At 39.1% G+C, this 21635-nt stretch overlaps 1 protein-coding gene across 1 annotated transcript in view; it reads right to left on the reverse strand.

The window, feature by feature from the left end:
• The window catches only part of LOC140738644 (copine-8), a 306170-nt gene that overhangs the window by 239869 nt on the left and 44666 nt on the right, over positions 1 to 21635 (reverse strand). Inside the window, exon 2 of the mRNA XM_073066254.1 lies at positions 4285 to 4325. Coding sequence (XP_072922355.1) covers positions 4285 to 4325 — 41 coding nt within the window. The remainder of the gene's footprint in view (positions 1 to 4284; positions 4326 to 21635) is intronic.

Genomic DNA, 21635 nt, shown 5'->3' on the forward strand with positions numbered 1-21635 from the left:
TCATCATTTCCTTTTCCTCATTGCAAACATTTTATCTTTAGAATTCACTATCCTGGTGAGCAATGGAGGCATAATCATGGTGATCACCCAAGACATAAAGTGACAGATTTCTGGATATGAAGGCATATGAGAAACTCATTTAAAATTAACACTAGGGTAGAAAAAACATTCATGATCTTGGCTAAAGGCCTATTCCCACTCCTGCTTCTCAAGTTTTTCCTCAAATAGATATTGTCTAGTTCATGCTCTAATTTCAAGGTGATTCATTTGCCTCTGAAGTCCATTCAGGTCTACCATTGTCTATAAAGTTCATTTCAAACGTTTTTCCTGCGTTTCCCATCTGTCCATCCATACTCAAATTACTAACCACTGTCTCTTTTTCAATTACACCACTCACACAGTCACCTTGTCTTCCACCACTGCAGTCTGCTCCATCGTCACCATTCAATTAAGGAACTAGTCAGCATTCAGCTGCTACAAGAAAAGATCATCTCTACTCACATCGTTGCCAGTACCAATCTCACATTTGGAAATGTAATAATTCATCAATAAAATTTCTGTCATCAACCAAATTGCCATGACGATAACATCAAAATTCAATCAGCAATATAATTGTTCAGTTGGTGTACCAGGATCAGGTTTATTATCATTGATATAGTTGTGAATTCTCTTGCTTTGCAACAGCAGTACAGTGTAACATACAAAAATACTACAAGTTATATTAACAAAATTTTTAAAAATCAATAAATAGAGCAAAAAGAGCAAAATAGTGAGAACGTGCTCCTGGACCATTCAGAAATCTGATGGCAGAAGAGAAGAAGCTGTTCCTAAAAATTTGAGTATGTGTCTTCAAGACTGTAACACATTACTTACAGTCTTTCTATCTTCTCGAGGCAATGAACCTTTAAACTAAGAATTTTATAGATAGCTAGCAAAACAAATTCAATCAAGCAAAATGGGAGAAAGGGATAATTAGTGTAATTTTGGTCTTGATTCTAATTTTGCTGCTCTGCAACTTATTCCCCTAACTAGCATTAGTACAGAAGAATTAATAACCTACTTTCCACATTAATCTCAACTTAAATCTACCACCATTGCCATACCAGCTACACATTAATTAGTTTTGGAATCAATTATCTTCAAAGAATCTCCTTGTATACATATCCTTATACATTGAGACTGAATAATATCTAAAACATTAATAGTATATTCCAGAAGTTCCATTATAAATTCATGTAATTTTGAATTAATATTAATTGAAAATATTTGGTGATATGTCCCAAAGTACTACCTCATAATTTTTAAATTTAAAGTTGATTTGTATCTGATCCAGTGACGGAAAATGTCAAAAAGTAATCTTAAATGGCACATTTGAAAATAGCTATTTTTTTTTAAAATTGCTATAAGTAAAAATAATAATTAGGCCAAACAAGAAGAAACACTTCGAAAATTTAACAGAATGAAACATATAATCTGAAATAAATAGTGAACTTTCCAGCTAAAATTCTGATTAGAAAAAAAACCTTATATAGAAAATAATGGAAAAGAGTACAGGTGACATTTCAGGACAGGAGAAAAAAAGATGAGAAATTAGTTGGGGGAGAGGAGGAAGAAGCACAAGGTGATAAGTGAAAACAGGAGGGGGCAAAGGGGTGAATTAAAAAGCTGCAAAGTTGATTGGTGAAAGAGATACAGGGCTGGAGAAAGGGGGGGTGAAATCTGATAGGAGAGGACAGAAGGTCATGAAAGGGTGCCAGAGGGAGGTGATGAGCACGTAAGGAGATAAAGTGAGAGAAGGAAGAGGGAATGGTGAAAAAGTTTGAGAAATTGATGTTCACACCATGAGGTTGGGGGCTACCCAGAAGTAATACAAGGTGTTGCTCCTCCAACCTGAGTGTAACCTCATTGTGACAGTCGAGTTCTCACATTGCTGAGTATGCCCACAGCCCTGCAGCAGCCAGCAAGTATATACCATCATCTCCCAATCACTTACTCATATCTACAGTCTGTATATAAACTAGGTGTTTGTAAGTTGTGGATGACCTGAACTACCTAATTTTCCTTTAGCACTATTCAAGCTTTTGGCGCAACCTTTTATATCAAAAATGCCCATCAGGTCACATCAAGTCACATCCCCACCCCGGGCTGTTCTAAGTAAACCCTGAAGAGATGACCCTTTTGAACGGGTGATCAAAAAGTGAGCATGAATGGTGTGGAACATTTTCACCATTAATAATTCAGACAGGACAAAGTAACTTAGTGTGTACAATTATGGATGAAGCCAAACCATTGGGGTTAGTTACATGAGAAAGAAGGTCCATCAGGAAGATCAGAAAATTCTTTGGAGGTTGGAAAGCTGAAGTAAAGATTAAAAAAAAAGAAAAACAGAATTTCTGGCAAAACCAGGAATGTTAACTTAGTGTCTATTTCTTTTTTTCTGGACTTTTTGCCTCAATGCTCTGAAGGCTGTGATACTTTTAAACTACGCCTTGACCCAAACAATTCCTTCTAAATTGCCTCAGGAACAGAGCCGGTTAATCCAATCTCATCCATTCTCTCTCCCCCCTCTTAATCCATCAATTACGCATACATTCCTCCACTGGTTTCCTCCACACCTCACTTCCTTTTATTCCATTCTTCCCCTTCCTCCATCAATGCCATCACCTTTAGCTCTTTGTCACTTCCACCTGTCACCTCCAGCATCTGACATCATTCCCATGCTCCCCTCCTCTGTTCATGAGCGCACCATCCCCGCCCCAACCTGGTTCCACCCACTCTTACCCCACTCCGGGTTGTCTTTAGATGTTTCCAGGTTTTGTTTGCTCAGTTCCAATAGATAGCAAAATGGTTTCAGGGAATAGACAATTGTGGAAAACGTGAATAATAATGTCGTCATGCAAATGGCAAAGGATGATAAATAATTCATTGCAAATTAAATATTTGATTCTTATAGAGACATCGAACTCTCCAGCACAGAAACAGGCCCTTCAGCCCATTTAGTCCATGCTAAACTATTAATCTGCCTAGGCACATCAACCTACACCCGGACCATGGTCCTCCATACCCCTCCCAACCATATACCTCTCCTAATTATTCTTAAATTCTGAAATCAAACCCTCATAAACCACTTGCACTGGCAGCTCATTCCACACTCTGAACAGCTCTGAGCAAAGTTGTCCACCCCCATGGTCTCTTTAAACATTTCACCCTTAACCTTTCACCCAACCCAAGTGGGAAAAGCCTGCTTGCATTTGCCCTATCTATACCCCTCATAATTTTGTATTCCTCTATCAATTCTCCCTTCCTTCTCCCACAGTCTACGTAATAAAGTCATAACCTATTCAACCTCTCCCAACAACTCAGATCCTCGAGTCCTGGCAACATCCTTGCAAATTTTCTTTGCAAATAGTTTTTCTTATGGCAGAATAACCTATGGCTGCAGTTTATGTGGCAAGTTTGCCATCACATTTACTGATACAGAATCTCAAAGTATTATTGCAAAGGAAATGGAAACCACTTAGAGAGGAACATCTCATTTTCTATCTTGACTAAAGAGACTGCTGGAACCTGGAGCAGAAAAACAAACTGCTGCACAAATTTATGTCAGTCAGCATCTGTGGAAACAGAGGAAAGTCAACGTCTCCAGACGTGAACCTGATGTAGGGTCCCAACCGGAAGTGTCGTTTCTGCCTCCAGAAATCCTTCAGCAATTTGCTTTTTCATCTTTCATCTCAATGCAGTTTGGTAACTCTCTTCACAGTGCAACTTAAGAACGTGCCGATTTCTTATACTACACAGAATGGATTGTCAGCAGGGGAAGCCAGAGGTACCAAAGATCATTTGGAAACCTTGTAAAAGTGTTGCAGAGCATGGCATGTCAGGCAAGGGTGCCTGACCTACCTGGCTGAACTACCACCATTTGATCTGTGAGATCCACATGTTCACAGTCCTGAAGATTTGCCTCAATGTGAACAATGCTCCCAGCACAGCATTTTACCCCAACTCCTTACATTCTACCCCACCTCCACAAACACCATGTACATTTCATGTAACTCTTTATCAAATAACAGACAGAACCTTAAATGAATACTCTAATTTCCCTTAATTTCAGGTGATTTTCTAAGTGTGCATCAATGGGTAAAAATTCTTGCCTTATTAAAGATCAGGTAAGAAGCAAGTATGTTTACGTTGCTCATTGCAACTAGACATGCCTCCATGTATTGTTAGTGCAACAAGTATTGTCCAAATCATACAGACAGAGAACTGAAATTTACAATTACTTACTTGGGTCTGACTTAGAAAATGTATCTCGGTCCAAAAGATTCCTGCGGGGAAACAAAACATGTCATTAAACACAAATCTACGTTCAATATTTAAATTGTCAGAATAAAAAGAGAAACTCACAACAATTCTCCTGAGCTTTAAGCAATTAGGATTGGAAACGCTCTTCAACCATCAGAGTCCAGAACCAGTGTGGATAACTACACTCACCTCAGCATTGAACTGATCCCACAATCAATGCAGGTCAAACTGCAACATGATTCGGTTCTAGGTTATATACACTTTCAAGGCCTCTAAAACTCACACTCCCTGTATTACTAATTTATTTATTTCTATTACTTATTGTTTATCTGTGCAGTTTGCCTTTGTGTGTAGTTTTCCATTGATTCCATTGTATTTCTTTGTTCTACTGTGAATGCCTGCCACAACAGGAACCCTGGGGTAGTATAAGGTGACGTACACATACTTCGATAATAAATTTACTTTGAACTTGAAATTCTGTCCAAAATTACAGTCTCAATTCATTAGAACTTTGCCTTCCTGAAGGCAAAGTTTTACCAATTGTTAGGAAACCACCAGATACATCAGCAGAGGCTGTATGATAGGGCACCTTTCTCCTACAGAAGCCTTAGTCAAATCTTCTGACTTGACAAGCCATCAAAATATTCATGGACAAGTGAAACATTTGAGGCAAAATAAACATGGAAAGTTATCTGTAAAATCAGATTATTTAAAGACTCAAGTCAAGCAGAACTGTTGAGAAGACTGTTATGACAGGTATCAGTGAGGAATATCAATGCAAACTTTATAGTATGCTCTAAAACACTACTCAGCAAGCTACCCAATTCACTGAGCGACCGGCAGATCCATGTGTAAAAGGGGGTCAGACAGCCTTTTGGAGACCAATCGTCTTTCATCTGATGGTTAGAAATTTGTTATTAACATGGTCAAATGGGTAAGGAGAAACATTTATTAAGTTTTGTGCTTTTACTGTTGTCCAAACTAATTTTAGTTTGGATACAAATGAAGAAGTTTCTCATTCATTAATCTGGCATAAACTCAAGTCAAAGTTTACAGGTCAAACAGCAACATGATTTGGCAGCAGGATATATACACTTTCATTATTTTATAAATATAATTAACTAGGTCAACCAAATCCACACCAATATATAAATATCCATATCTTCTAAATGCTATGTGTAATTTCCTTCATGAAATGTTAATGGACAATTGTAATAAAAGTACTATTCAATGAATTTTAATTAATATTCATTTTTGATAAAGGAGCACATCCAGCAAGATTAACGACTAGTGACCATCCTAATATCTCCCAAGACAGTACTGGGTGCACTTAATCTTGTGAAGGTACTTCTGCAAAACCCGTAGGTAAATGTTGAATCAGCAACCAAGTAATATAAACATGTAACATTATACAGCAAATTATTCTCTGCCGTATGCCATTATTTTTGCATCCAACGGTCTTTCCACTCAATACCATAAAATTTATTGAAAGTGAACTCACTCTCATAAATCAGAATTAACTTCTGATTATTATCGGACTGATCTCGATTTAGGGAAACACAAGATGACCTTTTTCACAGAAATCTAGACCAGTGCCTCTCAACCCTCAGAGACAAGACGAAGCACATCATTATTACAGAACAACATGATGTAATGTTGCACCTGTCATTGAATCACAGCACAGAAATTGGCCCTTCAGTTTATCCACTGCAAGATGACCATCAAGCACCCTTCTACAATAATCTTATGTTCTCTCCACAACTCGCCACAGTTTCTAAAACTCAATACAACACTTCGAACAATTTATAGTGGCTAACTAACCTACTAACCCATACTTCTTTAAAACAGCAATCAATGTATTGAGTACAAGAACTGGGATGTTATGTTGAAGCTGTGTAAGGCATAGGCGAGGCCTAATTTGGAGTTTTGTGTGCAGTTTTGGTTACCTACATATAAAAACAATATATGAATAAGATTGGAAGTGTACAGAGAAAATTTGCAAAGATGTTGTTGGGACTTGAGAATCCGAGTTACAGAGAAAGGTTGAGTAGTTTCAGTCTTTATTCTCTGGAGTCTATCAGAATCAGCGGAGATTTTGACAGAGGCATATAAAATTATGACTGGTATAGACAGGGTAAATGCAAGCAGAATTTCTTTCCACTGAGGTTCAGTGAGATTAGAACTAGAGGCCATGGATTAAGGGTGAAAGATGAAATATTTAAGGAGAACGTGAGGGGAAACTTCTTCACTCAGAGCGTGGTGAGAGTGTGGAACAAGCTGCTAGCAGAAGTGGTGGATGGGGATTTCATTTCAACGTTTAAGAGAAGTTTGGTCAAGAACATGGAGCTAAGGTCCAGGCCAATGGGACTAGAGAGAATAGTTTGGCACAAACTAGATGGGCTGAATGGTCTGTTTCTGTGCTATATGACTCTCTGACATGGGAGGAAACCTATACATTCACAGGAAGAATGCACAAAGCCCACACAGACAGCACCAGTGGATCAGAACTGAACCCGGATCATTGGATCAGGTGAGACAGCAACTCCACAAGCTATGCCACTGCTCTGTATGGGGTCAACCAGAGTGGGGCACAATAGCAAATGCTTTCAAAATGAAAATAATGTGGACTGAAAGATTTGGATGGTGTCATGTCAGTTTCATTCAGCTCCAGATGGCTGGTTACAGACTAGCTTGAAAACAGCTCATTTATCTGCTAGAGGGTTTCCTCTTATCGTTCTCAGAAGGCATTGGCAGACTGAATACAGGAAATCAGATTCAAAACGTCCTGGAAATCCAATTTAGAATCTGTTATATCTGATACATTGCCTTGGAATTAGTGCTTTTACTACCAACTTCAGTAGAAACAGTGCATATGACTTACCAAAGCAAATCTTCCTAATAATCGATAACCCTACATCAGGTTCAATGTGCCCTGAGATCTAACCAATATTCGTTTCCCCACGTGAAGTCCAGCCATTGAGCCCAGTGACAGATGCAGCAGTTGAAAGCACAGATACAGACACCCGAAACTTCACACAGCTGAGCACCATTGGAACTGCCTGCAAAACCCAGCAAGATATTGCCCAATACTAACTGCTCAGCCAACGCCAACAGCAAAATCTGCTGCAAATAATACTTCAGTTATTAAAACAACTGCAATAAAAGGAACACTTATCAAAAATATATGATGTCCAGATGATATTAAATGTTGGCCAAATGAACTTTACAACCATAAAGCACGGTAGCCTAGTGGTTAGCGAAGTCACTTCACACCACCAGTGATCACTGTTTGCCCCGTGACTGCGTGCGTTTCCTCCAGGTACTTCAGTTGCCTCTAATTCCCAAGGAATACGGTCAGAGTTGGGGAGTTGTGAGCATGCTCAGTGGGTGCCGGAGGCGTGGCAACCCCAAGGGCTGCCCCCAGCACAATCCCCTCTGATTCCATTTGATGCTAATGATGCACTTCACTTTGTTTCAGTGTACATGTAAAGCTAATCTTTAGTTATTAAAATAACTGCAATAAATGCATAAGTATATGATAAGCAGATATTAAAAGTTGTGGAAATGAATTTTTAAACTGTTGAGAAATTGAGGATATTAAAAAAATCATTCTGAACCTATGTAACCTCTGGCTAAAAGAATAATTGGGACTGAATATGAATTTTTGAACTGAAGTAAACTGTCTTCAGCAGTTAGCTAAAAACCGGCTTGTAGTAGTTCTCCCTTGGTTTGCAAAGAGACACTGAGAGTTTGATAACATTGTACATTGTACCCTCATTCGAGTAGGGGCAGTAGGACGCACCGATAAGGGCAGGAGGACTCACTGATAAGGACAGGAATGAACATCCATCTGTAATTAAATCAGGGCCTAGCAAAGGGAATAACTGGAAAGGACTGGACAGCACACCCATCTGTAATTAAGCTTCGATTTAGCAGACTCTCTTATCTGTAATCAAGTTTTGCACTAGCAGTCTTGGAGGGCGTACCAGTTCAAATGACATCTTTAATGTATGGGGCTTACTATGAATAAATATACGGCTGTAACCAGAGAGAGTGGGCCCACTTGTCGGATGGTGGCAGTACTTACAACTTTGACAACTGGGTCTCAAACTCCTGCAGGAGGGTGTGCAATAAACTGACGTAACTATAAGAAGCTGGCCACCTGAGTTTTGTTCAGATTCAACTTTAACACTGTAATAAATTTCCCATACTTCTGATAAAGAAATCTAATGAGTTAGTTATTAAAGTATGAATTGTAATTAACATTCAATCTACATACGGTAAATTTATGCTTGGGCAGTATACAGTTTATTCCTGGTACAATAAATGATTGAAAAAAGGCTCTTTTAGGTATCCCCTCAAACAACTCATGAAAGCATGAACCTTTTTTTCCTTTAGCTTCACTACAAATCACAAACTGCAAATTAACAAGCATTTTATCCGGGATCATTTTTAAAGCTGCAGATTTAAAAGTGTGCCCTAATGAATGCAAAAAGGGAGTGAGAGATTCAGGATGAAAGTTGCAGAGCTTAAATGGCTGAAGACATGGTCACAAGGCGAAGGGTGAAGTAGAAATGGTAAACAAAATGTAGACTCCTGGCTTGGAAGAATTTACCAAAATAAGGAGGGATAGGCCTTGAAAGCATTTACCCATTGTCAGACTGAAGCCACTGAAGGACTAGGAGGACATCACTGTGAATGAAGGGAGACTCAGATAGAGGATGGAACAGAGAGAACAGCGTCTTGGCATTAACTCCTGTATCTTGAACATAGTAGCTGGTAACTTTAGAAGGTAAACGATGGTAATGGTTTCAAGAGCAGATGGTCAGTGCGAGTAATATTATCAATGAAAGCAACCTTCATGAAGAACAGAAAACTTGTGGCTTGGCACAGACTCAACTGGGACCAGATGTCATACAAACAGCCCGGCACAACATAGCCATTCACAGAAAGTGAGCATTCCTGTTAGCTGGTTTTGTTTTAAACTTCCCACCCAATCAGACCAGACCCAAGTGTAAGTATGATTATCACCAAGTTCTGGTACTTCCACAGCCACTACAATGTCAATCGCCATGTTTTCAGCTGTGGCAGATGGCCAGGCACAAGTATGCAGGCCTTCATTTATCATTAAAGGTTCAAATTTGATTATGGCTCCAAACCCTGATCAGTGATCGCTGGTGGTGTAAAGTGACTGCGCCAATCACTACGCTACCGTGCTTTATGGTTGAAAAGTTATTAGTAACCTGACCCATGCACATAATGCAGACTTTCAAAGTCTCGGTGAAACTGAGGTGAAACTAAAATCAGATCCAGAAAGGGCCGGGGTGGGTTAGAAATTTTAAACTTTGTCATGAGCAGATCAGAAATTTTAAGGCTGGCCTATCAATGAACCCACACACCATTCCTGAGCAAATTGACCTCTGAATTTGCATTGTCACACATCTTTCAAGCCGCTGGCTGAAAGAGACCCTTTGCCCACCTACCAACAGTCTTGCCTTTTGCAAAGGCTTCTGGAGTTTATCCTCCCACATGACAAGGAATCTGAAGTCACCACAGTTGCTCACTGATGGAATCATGGGTACTGGCTGGCAAACCCAGCCCCACACAACAAATTCACAGGATGTTATAAACGTACAGGAAGGTAGTAATAAATTTGTAAAATATATTATTAACTGAAAAACAACTTCTAACATACAAGGGTGAATGAATATGTTTTATCGTTGTGGGTAAAAGATTTCCAATTAGGATTGGGGAGAACGTAAAGATGACAAGACATAAAACAGGGTATTAGTGCAATGAAACATAAAATTCCACAAGGACAGAGTCAGGCATCATAGAAACACTGACACCCCAGTTAATAGCAATTAATAGTCATGGCTTCCATATTGTAAAAAAACATCTGGAGGACTTGTAAAAAGATATATATTTATGAGAATGGGAGGAAAAAGGAAAATAAAACGGGTGCATTCTCGTGAAAACAGACACAAGAATGATCAAGAGTGCACAAGGTTATAAAAGGATTCTGTCTAAACATTTGACCAGGTGGTCAAAACAGAATTAAGGTAACAGTGATTAGAATCAGGTTTACTATCACTGACACAAGTAGTGATATTTGTTGTTTTGTGGCAGTACAGTGCAAGACAAAATTAAATTACAATAAAATAAAGAAATAGTACAAAAGCAAATGTTGAGGTAGTTTTCATTGGTTCATGAATTATTCAAAAATTTGATGACAGAGGAGAAGAAGCTGTTCCTAAAATGCTGAGTGTAGATCTTCAGGGTCCTGAACCTCCTCACTGATGGTAGCAATGAGAGGAGAGCATGTCCCATGTGGTGAAGGTCCTTTATGATGAATGATGGCTTCTTGAGGCACTGCCTTTTGGAAATGCCCTCAACAGCAGGAAGGCTTGTTCTCAAGATGGAGCAGGCTGAGACTACCATTCTGCATTGGAGCCTCCATACCAGGCAGTGATGCAACCAGTCAGAATGCCCTCTACCATACATGTCTGGATATTCGCAGGAGTCTGCCAAATATCCACAGACTCCTGATGAAACATAGTCGCTGGGCCCAAGAAACATAAGAAAACCTCCTTTACTCTGCAGTTAGGATGGAGAACTCACTGCTTGGCAGACTGCATTCAAAGGGATTGTAGACTTAACATGAGGGAAGGACGATAGAGTTGGATGTAAACATTGAAGCAGCTTTGCACGGAGCACAACATGAAACAGACCTGCTTGAAGAAATGGTGCAAAACCCTACTTCAGTGCTATATAACACATGATTTCAATGAAACTAACGTCCTCAGATCGAAAAAATATTGCCAAAGTAGTAATGGCCTTTAACAAAGAGATTTAGTATTGTGTCTTAAGTGAACGGAGTCAACATCGCTATTGCTTTGCAACTGTCCAGAGTTTTATCTGACACTGGATATTTATTTGTGATGTCAAAATGCAAGTCACAATATTGGATCATGGTGGCAGAATTGCTTCCAGAACCACACCATGCTGTTCTGACCCCTCTGTCATTTTCTGCCTCTCAGTACATTACGCACTCTTTAATTAACTCAAAAGAAAATCCAAGGGGAAATAGCTGTATGTAGAACAATTCTTACATTCATGCTTTGAAGAAATTCTAAAATTTACTTATTACAGAATAAAAACAGGAAACCAAGGTAGATGGAGATCTTCCACACGAAGTTTTCAGGGACAGAGCAACACTTTGACTATATACCTACAGCTACTCTTATCCAGTGAAAAAATCCCCAGCTTTCTCTGAACCAGAATTAAAATTCCTATTATTAATTATGGTTCTCTAAACATTCTCATTGTGCATCACAATTCATAAGATGGTCGAACTCTTTATTAAACTCTAGAATAAATGTTCTGACAATGTTTATTTATCTTTGAACGTGCTGAATTCCCTGGAGTTGAACCGTACTTTAGTGCAGTCACATTCACAAAACAACAATGGCACGATGAGTACCTTACAGTTAACAAACATGGAAACTACTTTTGTACTTCTGACTCTACAGTTACACATCTGTTTTTCTTAGACTCAAAGTACATTTATTATCTTAGTGGGTATACAACTTTAAGATTCCTCTCCGCATGGGCAGCCACGAAACAAAGAAACCCAATAGAGCCCAATAAAAGAAAGCAATGTGCAGAGACAAAAAATCATGCAAACAATAAAAGCAAGCAAATAACATTCAGGACTGAAGTTTGCGGAAGTTTCAAGCTTTATGTTCAGCAATATGTTTTCCAGTTAATACACGTACAAAGGAGTTGATTTTACAAAGGGTATAATATAAATATTTAACACTGCTATTAAGAGATCACATAACTATGACCAACTTTTTGTTTGCACTGGAATAATAATACCAAAATGCATTGCCAAAAGTAAGTATGATTAGGTGATTTTGTAAAAGTACCAATGTATTTAAAGTCTGGACATGCTTTCTCCCTATTATCTTTATTTTTATATAATTTTATTTATTGAGATAGTGTGGAGTAGGCCCTTCCAGCCCACATCACCTTGCTATCCCCCAATTTAATCCTAACCTAATCATGGGACAATTTTGTACATCTTTGGACTGTGGGAGGAAACCAGAGCATCCAGAGGAAACTCATGCAATCACAGGGAGAATGTACAAACTTAGAGGCAGCAGCAGATTGCCTGTGCTGTAGAGCATTGTGCTAACCACTACACTACAACACTGCTCCATTCTTGAACACAATTCTTGAGCACTTGTTGACTTACACTTAAGAGCATGTCTAATAAATTTTTCTTCAAATATTCGTTTCATCTGAAATAATATCTTTCAAATACAGTTCACTCTCACCTCTTCCAGAATTATTAATTGTTTAGTAAAATTGATGCACTGTATCGATCCAAACATATTGACTGTTTAGTCTTTTATACTGTTCAAAAATTTTCACAATTCTGTTCAATAGCGGCCCGATAAGCATAGGATCTACCTTGACACTTCTACAGTTGGGTCTTCCTGGTTCTCCAACTCAGTAAGATTGTCTTTGCTTGATGCAATTCTAAACTCACCAAAACTTCTCTTTCCACACTTTGTGGAAATGGCAGGGAGCTCACTGGTGCCAAGTGAAGTCTCAAGTAAATTAACGCACCAATAATGAAGGGCAAAACATTTCACTAACAGTCATTTCCATTAGACTGAGGTCCCTTAACACCTGCCGGACAATGCTGAGGATGTTCTACGAGTCTGTGGTGGCCAGTGCTATCATGTTTGCTGTTGCGTGCTGGGGCAGCAGGCTGACGGTAGCAGACTCCAACAGAATCAACAAACTCATTCGTAAGGCCAGTGATGTTGTGGGGGTGGAACTGGACTCTCTGACGGTGGTGTCTGGAAAGAGGATGCTGTCATGCCATCTTGGACAATGTCTCCCATCCACTCCATAATGTACTGTTTAGGCACAGGAGAACGTTCAGCCAGAGACTCATTCCACTGGGATGCAACACTGAGTGTCATAGGAAGTCATTCCTGCCTGTGGCCATCAAACTTTACAACTCCTCCCTCGGAGTGCCAGACACCCTGAGCTAATAGGCTGGTCCTGGACTTATTTCCACTTGGAATAATTTACTTATTATTTAATTATTTATGGTTTTATATTGCTATATTTCTACACTATTCTTGGTTGGTGTGACTGTAACGAAACCCAATTTCCCTCAGGATCAATAAAGTATGTCTGTCGATTCTTTCACCAAGACTGTTACAAGTTCAAAGTTTAAAATTATAATTAAATCTATTATCAAAGTACCCCAAGATTCATTTTCTTGAGGTACAAAGCAAAGCAAAATGCAACCTGTGTACTGCCATTCCTACCTCCAAGAATCAAGATAATTTCTTCACAAAGGAGAGTGCAATCTTCAGTAAGGATCAATTTTTAGCTCTTTCCCATCTCCTGCTCATGATGATATTCCATGGTCTGCAGGAACTGAACTCACATCACCCTATGACCAATGAGTCATGTGATATCACCAGTTGCCTTGAGCATCTCCAAGCATGTGACAACACAAGGCCTTCCAACAAGACTGGCTCCTCTTGTGAATGACACTGACAATTAGTGATGTCCTACCCTTGGCTTGATCAACTACCTCAGGTGGTGGCAATCCTCAAAAGGATAATACAATTCCACACAAGTAACTAACTTGAAGATTTATAAGATTGAAGAGTCAAAGTAATGAAGTGAATAACAGCATTTTCAGTTTCAGATACTCTGTGCCCTGTTGGTATTAACTCATTTCAGCTGTTACTGGTTACCAGAGTAATTGGGTAAATATTTTAAACCAGTGAAATGACAGTCAAACCTTCCTGAAGAACTAAAACATACAATTTGTGACAGCCTCAGCTAACCAATCAAATGGGTAGAACCAAGCGTTTCAGCCATCATTCGCAATGCCTGTATTTTCTCACAATAAAGCTTCATCCAGCATGAGCCATTTGCACATTTTAAATACACTGATCAGATCAAAACTACCTGTCAAATCACAGGCGGGAAGATATCACTCAGATAGTGAACACCATGGAGGGTCAACAACGCAACAGTGGTCTCTGCTGGACTAACAAAAGGGCAATCCAAAGATTGGCAAGAAGCTTAGCTGCACACTTGCTGATGTTCAAATCAGAAAAGCCTACAGCTTGGCTTTTATGGGAATGACTGACAATAAGAAGGTCCACCCCAAAGATTTACTTTATGGACATCACAACAAGACCATAAGACACAGGAGCAAAATTAGGCCATTTTGGTCTATCAAATCTGCTCCACTATATTGTGCCATGTTCAGGAAAACCCAATGGAGAAGTGTTTTGGGTGGAGATTAAACATAATAAAGGCAAGAAGTAACTTGTAGGGGACAGGAGAGTCTATCGCTTCCTCTACTGCCGCCTTTGAGGCCACTCTCAGATTGGAGGAGCAACTTCTCATATTTCATCTGGGCGGCTTCCAATCTGATGGCAAGTACATCGATTTCTCTAACCTGGAACCCCCCCTTCACCATTCCCCATTCCAGTTTTTTTCTCTCTCTCTCTCCCATCTCCTTAACTGGCTATCAACTCTCTTTAGTACTCCTTCCCTTTCTTCCATGATCTACTACTCTCTTATCAGATTTCCCCTCCTGCAGCCCTTTATCTCTTTCACCAATCAACTTCCTACTTTACCCCCCTCTCCCTCTACCAGTTTAACCTGTCACCTGCCACCTTGCACTTCTTCCTCCACTCCCCCCACCTTCTTATTCGGACCTCATCTTTTTTTCCCCAGTCCTGATGAAGGGTCTTGGCCCAAAACATTGAGCGTTTATTAATTTCCACGGATGCTGCTTGATTTGCTGAGTTTCTTCAGCATTGTTTGTGTGTATTGCATTGGATTTCCAGCATCTGAAGGTTTTCTCATGTTTGGGAAACAACTTATAGGAGTGGTATACCGGCCAGTGGACAGTAAAACTTCAACAACTAAGGAAGCAGTACTGAGAAAAATTCTTGGAGATGAGGGCTGACAAATTTCAGGCTCCTGGTGGGCTTCATCCTTGGCTCAGAAGTGACAAGTGAGACGGTTAATGTACTGGTTTTAAAATTCCAAGATTCAAGAAAGGTTTTGTTAGATTGGAAAAAGACAAACTTAATTCCTTTTTCAAACTGTGAGACAGAAAGCACAAAACTAGAAAAAAGAAATTAGAAGCTATTTTTCAAGATATTAAATCAAAATTCAAGGAAACCAACTGGTCCACATGACTTTATGAAAAGGGAAATCATCTTTGGCCAATTTATTGGAGATCTGGAATTCAAAAGAAATAACGTACCTTGGATAAAGAGAATAAGTGTGGATGTGTGAAAGTGCCAAAAATAATGCATGAATGCAAGATTGGCTGACTAATAATAAACTGAGTTTGGGGACAAATAGGTCTTTTGCAAAATGTTATATAGGAAACAATATTGGGACTACAACATTTTACAATTCACACAAGTTACTTGGATTAAGCCACAATGTATGGAAGGTAATTTTGATGATGGCACAAAGTTGAGTAAGAAAATTAGGTGCAAAGACATCAAAAGGTTGCTAGAGAAAGGTTAAGTGAATGGGCAATGATTTGGCAAATGGAGTACAATGTGGAAGTTTAGCAAGAAAAATAAGAGAGAAGTCTATTTCAACAGTGAGAGACTGCTGAATTCTGAGATACAGACTAATGTGGGTGTTTAATGAACGATTCACCAAAAAACCTAATGTGCAAGTCATTAGAAAGCTAACAGAACATTATCGCATATAGTTCAGGGAATTAAATAGAAAATTAGAGAAGGTATGCTTCAGTTATACAGTTTACTTCAGGGACTGCATCTGGAGTATAGTATACTACTCTCACTTAAGTGCAGGTAGAAATATTTTGGAAGCAGTTCAGAGAAGGTTCACTTAACTGATACATGGATTGGGCAGACTGTCTTCTGAGAAAAGGTTCAACAGGCTAGGCTTGTATCCACTAGAGTTTAGGAAAAGTGAGATGGAATTTCATAGATTTTAGAACTAAAACTCAGTGTTTTAAAAAAACCCCATCTAAGACAGATAACAAGGCAATCTTGTTTTCACTCAGAGAACTATAAATCTTTGGAACTCTCTTCCACAAAGTGCAAAATAAAAAATGTCATTGAGTATTTTTAAGGCGCAGGTAGAATGGTTACCAGCGATAATCCAGAGCGGGCAGTTCAGTTTACATCATCAGTTTATATCTGTGATCTTATTGAATTGCAGAGCAGGTGATCTAGAGGGGACAAATGACCAACTCCTGTTCCTGATTCATAAGCAAATTGTGAAGTTGAAATTAAAATGCACGCTGCATTTTCAATTATGCTCCCATACTGGTACTGTCATGCTCTGGTTTTGCTGTATCCAGATCTTCAATCTGTTCTCTCCAGAAACTCGTGCTTCAGATTCTCCCTTACTGCTTCCTAAATTCTAATAGGTTTCTTGCTTTGTAAAAAAATTAATTTCTCAAATAAGGGTGAATAACTTTATTGAGGAAACTGAATCATTGCTATACACTATGCATACTCTTCCTTTACTCTAACTCCACCTTACTGTAATTCTACACAAGGTCTTGGACTCCCTACGTGCAATGTTAGGGAAGACTCTTCTTACCTGCCTATCACCTCCCCGTGTCCTCCCCTTTCTCCTACAGTCCACTCTCCTCTCCCATCAGATTCCTTCCTCTCCAGCCCCTTACCTTTTCTATCCACCTGGCTTCACCTATCACCTTCTAGCTATCCTCCTTCCCCTCCCTCTCCAACCTTTTTATTTTGGCATCCTCCCACTTCCAGTCCAATCCTGTAGAAGGGTCTCGCCCGAAATGTCAACTGTGTATTCATTTCCATAGATGTCTCTTGACCTGCTGAGTTCCTCCAGCAATTTGTTCATGTTGCCTTGGATTCCAGCATCTGCAGAGTCTCTTGTGACTGATAATAATATGCAATATTGTTCCATAACAATAATATTTTGTACATCCAACTTCCTGTCTCATATTTCTATGCCAGAGTCTATGAAGCCAATCTAAATTTCTACCTGCTCTTGCCAATAAAAAGACTTAATTATTTGAAGGGGGTAGGCTATAATGTCATTTCAGTTCTGATGAGAGGAGACAGTGGCAGCAAACCAGAGTTTGCAGATGTGTGGAGAATGCCGAGCTGATTATTAACCAGCACCAGAAGACTGCACATCTTCACACACACTTAGCTAACACTGAGAGTATTATTGCCTCAGGGCTAAAAGGAATACTAAAAAGCTGGCTTATACTGAAGGGCTATATAACTCAAGGTACTTTAAAGTCAATTACAGAAGTGTATTAACATTTTCTGAATCCATAAGAGAGACAGAGAAGAGCTTCCCTGTGGCAGCCATCCCCATCCCTGTGCATATTGTCAGGTGTAATCTGGAAGAGAATGGGCTAAAAATAACAACCAAGATAAATAGCACTTTGGCACAGAAATATGTCCCCAGGCATCTCAAAGAGGAATTGGCAAATTAAATATGACACTGAGCCAAAAGAGTTACAGTTCAAAAATCACCACATAAAGGAAGGAGAGATATAGAGGTGGATAGACCTTTCAAGAGGAACATGAAAGCTTTGGGCCTTTACAGCTCTAGGCACAAACGATAAAAGAAAATATCAAGGCGTCTGAACTGAATGAGACGGGATATAGTGAAGTATTGTGTAGCTCTGATGTTGCAAAGGCAGGGAAGAACACATTTATGAAAGAATCTGCAAAAAGCGTTTAGAGAATTTAAGTTGTGCTGCTGAGCAGTTTAACGAGCACAAAGTAACTGTTGTGGTGGATGGAGGGGCGATGGCAGTGGGGAGACACAAGGTAAGGTGGTAAATGACAAGCAGCAAGTGGGAAGCAGTGATTAGAGGTAGAACAAGGAAAAACAGCCAGGAGTGACTGAATTAAACAAATCGAGAAGTGACAAAGAGAGAATGTTTCAATAGCAGATAAGCTGTGGGAGAAGCAGTGGCGGACAATGCTACAAAGAGACTGTCTTAACAATGACATAGATAAAAGATCAAATCCAGTTGAAATTCTGTACCATTACTGGTTCAATTTCATGTTGCTGCCAAGGAGAGCGATGAAGTGCCAGGAAGTAAGTTTGTGACAGTAACTAAATGCACTGGCTCAGATCCTACCTGTATTTAATTCATAGACTACACAGGGCGTTCAATGACTGTTTTTATTTCAAAGAGAACAATGACGATGACAGATTTATCAGAGCATCTGAATGAGCAACATAGAGGAGAGCAGAATCTGTGTCTCTTGGATTTGTCTCACATCTACGGTGATGAAATGCTTTGAGAGGTTGGCCATGGATGGAATTAACTCCTGCCTAAGCAAGGACCTAGACCTACTATTTGCCAATCACCACAATAGGTCTACAGTGGATGCTAACTCACTGGCTCTCCACTTGGCTTTGGAGCATCTAGATAATGAAGACACATCATCAGCTGAACTTCATTGGAAGTTTGAGGAAATTAGGTATTGCATGAAGGACTCTTGTAAATGTCTACACATATGTAGAGCATCCTGACTGGTTGCAAAACCACCTGGTATGGAAGTTACAATGCACTGAATCGAAAGAGGCGGCAGAAAATTGTAAGCTCTGCCAGCTCCATCACAGGGATAACTCTCCTGGCATCAAAGACATCTTTAAAAAGCAGTGCCTCAAGAAGACAGCATCCATCATTAAGGACCCTCACCATTCAAGTCAAGTCCTCTTCTCATTACTACCATTACGGAGGAGGTACAGGAGCCGGAAGATGCACAATCCATTTTTAGGAACAGCTTTTTCTCCTCTCTCATCAAATTTCTAAATGTTTCATGAACAACCCCTCAACTACCAGGTTCTTGAACAAAGAGGGATAATTTTACGTCATCATTGAAATGTTCCTACAACCTATGGACTCACTTTCAAGGACTTCTCATCTCATGCTCTTGATATTTATTGATTATTATTATTATTATTTCTTTTTATATTTTAAGTTTGTTGTCTTTTCCGCTGACTGAGCACCAAACTTGGTGTGGTCTTTTATTGATTCTATTATGGTTATTGTTCTATTACACATTATTGAGTATGCCTACAAGAAAATAAATCTCATGGGTGTATATAATAACATATGTAATTTGATAATAAGTTTACTTTGAACACTCTTCACCATTCCTCTTTTTATTTATTTATTGTAAGTTATTGTAATTTCAAGCATTATACTGTACTGCTGCCACAAAACCACAAATTTCACAACATATGTCAATGATAACAAACATGGCTCTGATTCTGATTCTAACTTTAGGATAAATTATGGCTATTATCAGGGTTGCACTGTCACCCGAAAGACAAGTGGAATTATTCTAAGCTACAGAATAGAAAGGAAAGCAGGAAAGTATCACCCCACCAGACTTAAATGAAGTCAGACTCCTCCAAAATGAATTTGTGGTTGGTAAGAGGATAATTGATAAGTATACAGTTAATCTGAATAGTGGTAGGGTCAACTTTATTTAGGGATGTAATAAAATATGGTGGGATTTGCATGAAACTGCAACACACTCTTTTCCCAATTAGGGTGTAGACACAAATCTGGGAACAAGTTCTCAGACAGGGCTGAGTACCAGGGGGCAACTTCGATTGTGATTCAATCCCAAGCACGGTACCCCAGGGAAAGGCAGGGAAAAAAATAATTCACAAGGACTGAAGACTGGGATGTTAAAGACATGACATAAAAATATGGCTAGGAAAAGGACAGGGCAGGCAGCTTTATATTCCAGGATACACATGCAATAAGCATATAAGAGGTACAGGTAAACGAAGAGAGGGTGTTACCTTTTTGATAAGATTCTTAGGGGGGCCATGTTTGTAGAACTTAGGAGCAAGAAGGCGACCATCACTCTAATTTAGCTGCATTATAGACTCACCCACCTCCCAACAGTCAGAGGGAACTTAAAGAGTAAGTGTCTAAAGTGTGGCCATAGTTCTAAGAATAATAGGGTTGTATTAGAGGGAGACTTTAATTTCCCTGGTTTTGACTGGACTACCCAGAGCAAGGGCATGGTGGAATTTGTGAAATGTGTCCAGGAAAGTTTCCTGAGTCAATATATAAAAGGTCAGGAGGGTGTGAAACTGGACCTTCTCTTAGCGAACAAGCTATGGCAGGAAACTGAAGTGGCATTTAGGGAGCACCTCTGTTCTAGTGACCACAATTCAATTAGTGTTAAGATAGCGATGGAAAAAGATAGAACAAGTCTTCAGGTCAGGTTAAGTTTTATGAGAAATTAGGCAGGATCTAGCCGAAGTCAATTGGGCGAAGCTGTTAGAAAGGATCACATGATTCTGCTCACACCACGTGGCAAAGTTTCCCACCGTAGCCCTGTACTCAGCCTCATCTCCCTTGCTGATGCATCCAACTATGGCAGAGTCATCAGAAAACTTCTGAAGATGGCAAGATAGCGGGTGGCTCCATGTTATTTTATTTGTGGTTCCAGTTATGATTATGCAAGTTATACTGTATAATTGAACAGGAATATAGTTTCAAAACCAAATTTGTCATCAAAAAATACACAATAGATCACAAAAAATACTATTATAATTTACATTTTTGTTCTGACTGGACAGACTATTCTGACTATTTATTTGTGGCAAAAGTAACAGAAAATAGATTGCTCTGGAGATGTTACTTAAAGTGGTGCTGCACATGTCGTGTCTTTGTGAAGTGAACAGGGAAACTTGTACCAAATTATATTCATTCACAGCAAAATCCCATTTGACGTGAAAGTAAGTTTTTTTTCTGTTTACCAAATAAGTAGTAATGTGATGAAGCTGATCACCTGTAAGATATACTATTATCAACTCTGATCAGATTGAATCTGAATCAGGACCTAAAAATGTCTTGCAACTTTACCCTGATCAAAAGAGAACAGTTCATCATCTAATAAATTTGTTCTTTTCCACAGAATTGAAACTGTGGCTCTTTTCACTTCAAGTGAAAAAGAAAAAAAAACGATTTCTCCCAGGTAATCCATTTTCACTTATTCACCACCACATATGATGGGTTTACTTCCTACCTAATTAGACCCTTATTTTATGCTTCCTGATTCTAACTTTTATGGAATATCACATCAGTTTAAGATTTCTTTATATTCTCCAAAAGTAATTTATATATTTGGTGGTAACACAAAGAAAAAATGATGTTAAAACAGAATTTGAGCTGCCTCAGAACAGAAAAAGTATACTTCAATCACACTAATCTCAGTGCTGTAGGCAATGGACGACGGAGAGAA

Source organism: Hemitrygon akajei, chromosome 14 (assembly GCF_048418815.1).
Source record: "Hemitrygon akajei chromosome 14, sHemAka1.3, whole genome shotgun sequence".
Classification (NCBI taxonomy): domain Eukaryota; kingdom Metazoa; phylum Chordata; class Chondrichthyes; order Myliobatiformes; family Dasyatidae; genus Hemitrygon; species Hemitrygon akajei.